The 8,621-nt window shown below is 35.9% G+C and overlaps 1 protein-coding gene across 1 annotated transcript; it reads right to left on the reverse strand.

Moving 5' to 3' along the window:
- Positions 1–441: 441 nt before the first annotated feature.
- Positions 442–3,122, reverse strand: LOC116160050 (hydroxymethylglutaryl-CoA synthase 1-like). The gene is made up of 2 exons (XM_031473181.1): positions 2,683–3,122; positions 442–2,631 (listed from the first exon to the last, which is right to left on the reverse strand). The coding sequence occupies exon 2, from the start codon at positions 2,587–2,589 to the stop codon at positions 1,192–1,194; it is 1,398 nt and encodes a 465-aa protein (XP_031329041.1). The 5' UTR covers positions 2,590–2,631; positions 2,683–3,122; the 3' UTR covers positions 442–1,191.
- Between the last annotated feature and the right edge of the window lie 5,499 nt (positions 3,123–8,621).

The following is an 8,621-nucleotide window of genomic DNA, read 5'->3' on the forward strand; positions in this document are numbered from 1 at the left end:
TGATAATGATCCTTTTGCCAAGACAAAAAGTAACGGGCTGCTTTTTTGACGTCAGCAATCGCAGATGACGGCTCGTAGTTATAGTAGGCATAAATAAAACATTTTATTTAGGATAGTAGGCTCTCCTCAATACTATAAACTAGACTTAGGACTATGTCTGTGTAATTATTATCGATTCTCGTAATTCTTAAACTCCCCAATCACCATCTTATCAAACATAACTTTGAACAGAAACGTAATCATGTATTGCACAAGGCAACTTTTGTCATTGTATGGATTTACAATTCGTTTGGTAACAAAGTAGTGGGTGGCACTGTCAACAATATTAATAATTAGTGTGGGTAATAAGATTTAGGTACCAAACAATGGTTCCAAATGAACATTTGTACAAAGGTACATCACTATAGGCAAAGTGCAAGGTTAGATTACTATTAAAGTAAATAAAGTTGAGATATTTTATTAACATTTTTACCAACAATCTTATTTCTAAATTTAACAAATAGGTACATATTGTCTTCATTATCCATTGGAATCATGTTATAGGGGGAGGCACATAGTGCACCTATTAGGAATTCCAAATTTCTCATATTTATTCTCTAAATCATAAAACATCTAACACCATAATAATACTTAAAAGTAAATAACAAGAATTACTTATCCTGCTATAAAGTTAAAAGTGATATGTAAAATAAATACTACAGATGCTACCTAAGTATAATTAAATAAAAGTGTAAATTTACACGATATAAAACTTAAAAATTTCCTAAGATACACTTAAGCTTATAAATGTGATTATGCAGTTAGCCGAGAGGTAACACTGGCCTCAGACAATCTGGTAACAAGTACAGGTGTTACACATAAAATTTAAAAAAATTAACACGGAGATAAACTACAATTCAGATCAATGCTAAATGGTATGACTAGAGTCGTAAAGATAAAAGGCTGCATTTGGATAGGAATTAGTAGTGAGGAACATAATGTAATTGAGACTTTTTTTTGCTTGCAAATGTAAAAAACATGACAATTAAGAGAAGCGAGAGATTCTGGGGTATTTACATAAAATTTCTATAAGCTACATGTTGACATATTGTTACTTTACAAAGCACCATTTTTATTGTAATTTGTTTTCAGAATAGAAACTTCTATTATCATTTAAATTTAGTCCATTGTAATACAGATTTACAATAAATTCTAAACTGAGCCATTACTACTTGTAATATGTCTCCTATAATGTCTACGATACATTTCGTCAATCTCTACTAAATAGTAAGTTCCGGGAAATAAATCTTCTACTCTACCGATTGGTTTGAAAGGTGCTTTGTTATAGTTCTGTTGTCGCACAGCTAACATCGTCATAAACTTTTCGGGTGAAATTTTTAGTCTTTGTTCCAATTTGGTTTTAACATTTTTTAGATTAGAAATTAATTTGTAAAGTTGCGAGTTGTCGTTGGAATCTTTCGTCACCGTGATCGAATACATTGTGGATGCTAATCCGGATCCATAAGAAAAAAGCCCAATTTTACTGCCGGCGATTTGCTCGATATTCTGATTTATAAGGAGCGACACTAACCCCCCATAAAGTGAAGCGGTATACATATTACCAATTTGATTTGCGAGCAGCAGAGTGGGTTGTGTTTTTGTTTCGAAGCTACCTTTCGTTGTAGTCATGAAGGTTTTTTCTACGTCCTTATCGAAATACGAATTATTGAGGTCGACCTTTCTATAGTTGTTTAATCCAGGGTACAGCTGAGGTATTAAACCGGGCGAGGTGGAGAGAAAATCGTTCAGGCCTAGTCGTCCGACGGACTTTTGCATCAATTTGCAGAATGGCGTATGGAATAGGAGGTAGTCGAAGTGGTTCAAGTCGACAGGAGTCTCCTTGCTGTCACGTTTTGAAGCGCGTTTACAATATAATTGGTAACAAGTGTCTAAAGCGTTTAGATAACATTCTATTGAAAGCTTACCATCTACTTTTGGAAATTCGGATGCTAGATCTGGTTTATAAAAATCGTACACATGCCGCATGTAAGTGGCACGCACATGACGGTCGAAAACTAAAGGTGCATTTGGACCAATTAACATTGCGACGGCGCCTGCACCGCCTGTTGGTCTGGCAGGTCCTTCTGCATAGACCGCAATGTCCGCAGTAACCACAAGAGCATACCTGTGATTCCAATCGGATGACTCCACCCATGCAATCGCATTAAAAAGTGCAGCAGTTCCTCCGTAGCACGCATTTGTAGTATCGATACCTTCAATATCCATAACACCGTGTGGTTCGAATAACTGCATTAACACACTTTTAACACTTTTGGATTTATCAATTATTGTCTCGGTCCCAACTTCTAAACGGCCAATATCAGTATACTTGATATCGTAATGTTCCATTAAATTTTGAACGACTGTTAAACAGATCGAGTTGATATCTTCCCGGTCACCACAAATGCCCATTTTATGTTGACCCAAACCGACGGTATATTTCCCGGCACTAACACCATCGTACTGTTCCAATTCTGTTTGGTCCACATAGAGCGATGGAAAAACGGTTTCGATGGCAAGAATGCCCACATCTTCAGGCCAGGATCCCATTGCCGCTTAATTGATTAAATAATTGCACGGAGTAACTCAGGTCTAGAAATAAGAAAGTGACACCAAATTCAGAAGACTCGCAGTCACGACTACTTTAAGCGGTTAGGTGAGTGAAACGAGCCGCTCGCTGTGTGCTGTGCCCTACTTATACACGGAACGGATTCCTCGATTACACGTGATCTACAACAATACCGAACCTTGACCTTAAAACACTCACGAAATAATTTTGAGGTTAGAAAAGAAATCGATTAACTACCAAATTTCTTTGTTTTGTGAATGAACCGTACACGCGAGTCTTCCCATTTATATTTTTCGCTTATCGTCTAATGTTTATTTATAACTAAAAACTTTGAAAACAAACTTTATGTAACTCGTACATCTTTATTCATTTAGTATTCTTATCTTGCACGAATACGAATACGAACATATTTAAACTGAAATTCGCACATTATTTCTTTTTCGAAATGATAAAAGCCGAATTTTACATACGAATATATTTTATTCTTGAATGTATTACCATAGTGTAAAGAATTCTTTACACTAAGGTATTACCTACATAAAATGAGGAAAACTAATTTAAATCCTACTTATGCTTATCTGACCGTCTTTTAACTAAATATTAATATACAGTATGGACGTATGGTCGATATCATCTATTCACATTGCAAAGCGACCGAATAGGCAATACATTTGGCAGGTTCACCGGCGGATAGTACCTACTTACTTTCGGCTAGTAAAGTTGCCAAGTGTAAATGAGAGGAAAGTGCACTTTATAGTTGATGAGAACTATTCGTATCGGCACTGAAAGTGTCAATTTCAATAAATACCTTCACCAAAAAGCCTTAGACCCTATACTTACTTAGAACTTAATGTGTGGATAAAAAACTGTGAATAGAAGGGTAGGTAATATATTTAGATGGGCCCGTGAAATTAGCAGAACATTGGCGGCACACATTTCTAGACATCATCAGCACATTTCCCCAATAAGAATAACCTTGAGGACTTTGTCTTCTTCTGTTGAGAAATTATTGAGGATTATGTAAATGGGCAGGTTCGACATTTTTTTAATTTTAACTGAAATCGAGAGTTTGTTATTAAAATACGATCAGAAAAAAATTGGGTGCAAAATATTGATATTTACGCCCGCTGTAAGCACTTTAAAATCAAGGGTCGGCGCGCAGCAAGAAAACGTACCTGTGCGCGAGGCTACCTACCCCGCGTGACGTCATCAGTGGCCAGAAACATTTGCTGCCGTGCAGGCAAAGTCAGTTTTTCATAATTTTATACTTTACATATATACTATAGGAATTGAAAAATAATACAAACAATTTTCAAGAAAATCTAACTGTTCATTAGTATGCTTCACATAATCACACATTTTTATTTTAACAGGAACCGAACGCGTCTTGAGTCAGGGGGAAATGAAATCTGGGATGTTCTTTAACAGTCATCCAGCTACGGTCGTCAAATTATTTTGCACAATAATTAATTACCGCTGCGCTGCAGTTGTTAAAAGGCTATGTGTCATTTTCTTCAAATGATATTTTTAACATATTTTTCACTCAAAGTCTCAGAGGGGCCAACTGACCCTACTGGCACCCTCCTGCGGGCGTCCCTGTTGCCAACCACCATTATAAGGTGCGATAACGATTACTTAAATGTATGGATAGTTAATGTTCACAAATTGTAGGTTCTGGCCTTTGCGAATGGCGTTCAACTTAAGGTTTTATTTGAAAGATTATTCGATCTCAAAGTGACGTTATTCCGAAAATGTTAGCAAAACCTTAAAAATAAGATGATACATGCAAACCACGTTTAAGCTTTAACGTATAAACAACGTTTCACCAGTGTTTAACATTAACATTAACGTTTAAGAGCCATAACGGCTTGAAAAATTTTTTTTTTCATACAGTGGCCAAAATGGCTTAAAAAACTACAAAAAAGTTCATTACAATTTTTTTGTGAGTTCCTTTGTTTTTGAGAAGTTTTGAATTGAAAAGTTGAACTATTTATTTTATTTTTCTAAATTTACATTTTTCTCTAAAAGTAAGCATAAGAGTGTTAATTACAAGAAAAATGTGTCTTTATGAGATCTAAAACAAAGGCTTCCACACTTCTTGCGCCGGGTTCAAAATAAAGGCGCTAGATGACATTTTCTAAATGTTATACTATGACCAAAGATAATTGCAATGACCTTTATTAAAAGTACCTACTTAGTCGCAAAGTCAAGTCAGGAGTTTACCTGACAACTAGTTTTAATTCGTATGCCGTCCTATTTATATTTCATTTCATAGATATATAAATACATAGATACAGCCATACCCTAACATAGTTCAAAAGGACGTACCATCTATTACCATCACTTTCGGCACATTAATTACGTATAGCGCTATCCTTTATAGAGGTACCCTGAGCATGGAAGACAAGATTCGCATTATTTATTATAGCTGTCAATCAAATTGTTAGCACAAATCACACAGAAAATTATCAGATTTGAGATTTTACAACATAAATAAACCGCCTTTTTATTTATTTAAATCGCATAGCAGCAAGAAATGTTACATTTAAAATGGAAGATGTTACTTAGAAAGCTGGAAAATGAAGAATTTGAAAAAATTACAGCTGACAAATGGAAGAAAGTGGGTGAACATGTGGAAAGTGATTAATTTAAAAGAGAAGTTATATTGGTTGATGTTTCTGAACTTTATAATAAGTGTTAATAATGACAGTGATGATTCGGATTTGTCAATTTCATCTGACGATGATTCGGATTGTGAACTTTTATAAATGTAATGAATGTTCACTAAATGAGTATTATCACCAATTGGATATCATTGCTAAGATGTTGTATTTATTTTAAATAAATGTACACGTGTAGCTTACTTACTACAATTAGCACTATAATTTAAAAAAGAAACTCCACCGATTGGACATATGCCGAAAGGTAGGCAAGACGCGTAGCGACCAAAATTTGATATTGCACGCACACACAGTCTATAAATCTCGTTTTCCTAAGAATATTGCACGGATCCTTCTTTGTGATCATGATACAAACGCACTGCATCAACATCATATAGGCCAAAATGATAATTGGAAACGAATTCACTTCCTGTCGCAACTTAATCTCCGTAACCATTACGCCTACAACCATGCAATTAAAATTAAATTGTTGAACATAAACTTTACTTACTTACGGTTTTTTTGATATTCTACAAGCCAGCAATGAATTCACTGCAGCACATCATGCCAAACAAGGTAAACATAGTCCCAAATTTGAATGGCGTAGCTCTATGTAATAAAACTATTTCAGGAATAACAATTATGGACGCGTCTATCATTATGGCAAGCACTAATGTTATTCGTATTCAATTGATAACGCAATAATCACATAATATTTAGTGAAAAAACCGCCCATCATGTTTAGGGCGAATATTTTTAGTTAGATTTGATTTCGCGCGATCGTGAAATGTGTCAACTGTCACATGACTTATGGACGCGCTAAGTTTGTTTTAAGCGTCCGATTCGCGTACGACATAGTGGTTAATGCAATAAAAAGAGATAGAACATGTTTCTTCTTGGTTAGAAAGTAATGGAGAGATGTACAAATTTCTTTGATATGTTTTTTAAAAACCGAGGTACGTTTGTTAAGGATGGCTGTATCTAGGTATTTATATATCTATGTTTCATTTGTACCCGTTACGCCATCTATAGGTCTAGGTATACCTTAAAAACTAGTTGTCAGGTCCTGACTTGATTTTCCGACTACTTTTAATAGTCATTGTAATTACTTACCTTTGGTCATAGTACAGCGTGTTTCAAAATGAATAGAGGGGTTTTAACATGTTATAATATTTAATACTTCATTAAACTTACAGCCACAATTGTTATATCAAATGAAAGAGAAACTCAAACAGTTTTACATAATAGCCTACAAGTGTTCAATGTGAGCACCATTCGTCACTTGGCATACGTCAAGACGGTATGCTAGTTCTTCCCAAACTTTGATGAGTGTCTCATTAGTAATTGCTGCAACAGCTGTTTCAATCCTGTTTCTTAAATCGGGAAGGTCGGCTGGCAGTGGAGGCACATACACACGGTCCTTAATAAACCCCCAAAGATAAAAATCACACGGGGTTAGGTCGGGTGACCGTGGAGGCCATGCGAAACAAGCCCTGTCATTAGGCCCCTTACGGCCAATCCAGCGGTAGGGTACAGTTAGGTTAAGCCAATCGCGTACCTCATTATGCCAGTGAGGCGGCGCACCATCTTGCTGAAAGATGAAGTTTTCTGGTTCATCATGTGTCAGTTGAGGGAAGAGCCATTGCTGTAACGTATCCAGATAAGAAGTACCAGTGATAGTTGCTTCACCAAAAAAGAAAGGACCATACATTTTCTGCCGGCATATGGCACAAAAAACATTCAATTTAGGAGAGTCTCGTTGCACTTGTACCCATGTGGGGATTTTCTGAGCCCCAAATCCTAACATTATGGGTGTTAACTCGACCACTAAGCTGAAAGGTCGATTCATCACTGAAGACGACAAGATCCAGAAAATCTTCATTGTCATGGAACAACATGTCGTTAGCGAAGTTGGCACGTAAAAGATGGTCGGTAGGCTTCAGAGCCTGTAACAACTGCAAACGATAAGGACGTAGCTGTAAGCGTCGCCGTAAAACTCTCCAAACAGTCGTCACAGGAATTGCTAATTCACGACTAGCCTTCCGAACGGATTTCATAGGGCTACGCGTCAACGAATTACGCACTTGCTCAACGCTCTCTTCACTAGTTCGTGGTCGTCCCGTACTCTTGCCTTTACAAAGGCAGCCAGTGTCTTGAAACTGATGATACCATCTACGAATGTTGTTATCACCTGGAGGAGCACAACCGAACTTAATCCGGAACGCACGTTGCACAGTAACAACAGATTCCGTCTTTGCAAACTGTAAAACACAAAACGCTTTCTGTTCTTTAGTCGCCATCTTTGCTATTAGCGCTTTCTAGCGGATTGCGGCGGAAACATACGCACTGATGCCAACAAACAAAAACTGTTTGAGTTTCTCTTTCATTTGATATATCACTTGTGGCTGTAAGTTTCATCTATCAAATATTATAACATGTTGAAACCCCTCTATTCATTTTGAAACACGCTGTTATAACATTTAGAAAATGCCCTCTGCGCCTTTATTTTGAACCCGACGCAAAAAGTGTAGAAGCCTTTTTTGTAGATCTCATCAAGACACATCTTTAAAATCTAATTAACTTAAAACAAGTATAAATTGTGCACAACCCTTGTGCAGATAAAGCGCATTTTTTTAACCGAAATAGCTTTTGACATCACCAATGGATATATTTCTTGCAGACGTCTCAATCGCCCTTTGTGAGTACCCCCTTTTGACAATCCGTTCTTGAGGTATAAGGGAATATACCTGATAATAATAATATAATAATATTTAATAAATGTCCAACAGAAAATCTTTCCAATTACAAGACAAACTTAACTTAACTTCATTAAGCACGTAGTGTTTCATATAGCTAAAATAATAACTAAATTAGTAAACTTATAATTAACATAAAAGAACTCTAATAAACAAAATTAACATTAGAAAAGTAAATAAAGATTTACCCACAGAAAATCGAAACAAAAATGCTGACAAAACAATGCATTTCCGTATTGTGTATATAACATGAAAAACAAGAAGCAATAAAAGACAAAAAATCAATGTAATAACATTGTTGCAATATTGATGGCAAGCTAGAATTGTTGATATCACAGCGTTGGCTTATTGAATTAAATATACGGCATATAGTGACAATAGGGGATTGAAATAGAATTTCTGTGCGGGGAGTGTTGTAGTGAAATGTTCTAGAACTAGTATTCCATACACTGGTATGAGGTATTTTAAAACAGATAGCTTTCAATAGATCAGGACAGTCAATATGATTGTGCAGTAGATTAAATAGAAATGTTACATAATTGATAGTTCTCCTAGTGTCTAATGATTGAATTTGAAACATATGCAGCACTTCTTTGT

The sequence above is a fragment of the Photinus pyralis genome, unplaced genomic scaffold (genome assembly GCF_008802855.1).
Source record: "Photinus pyralis isolate 1611_PpyrPB1 unplaced genomic scaffold, Ppyr1.3 Ppyr1.4_LG1, whole genome shotgun sequence".
Lineage (NCBI taxonomy): Eukaryota > Metazoa > Arthropoda > Insecta > Coleoptera > Lampyridae > Photinus > Photinus pyralis.

Coding starts and splice junctions, on each gene's coding strand:
- LOC116160050 (XM_031473181.1), bottom strand. CDS start 2,589: ATGGGATCCTGGCCTGAAGATGTGGGCATTCTTGCCATCGAAACCGTT.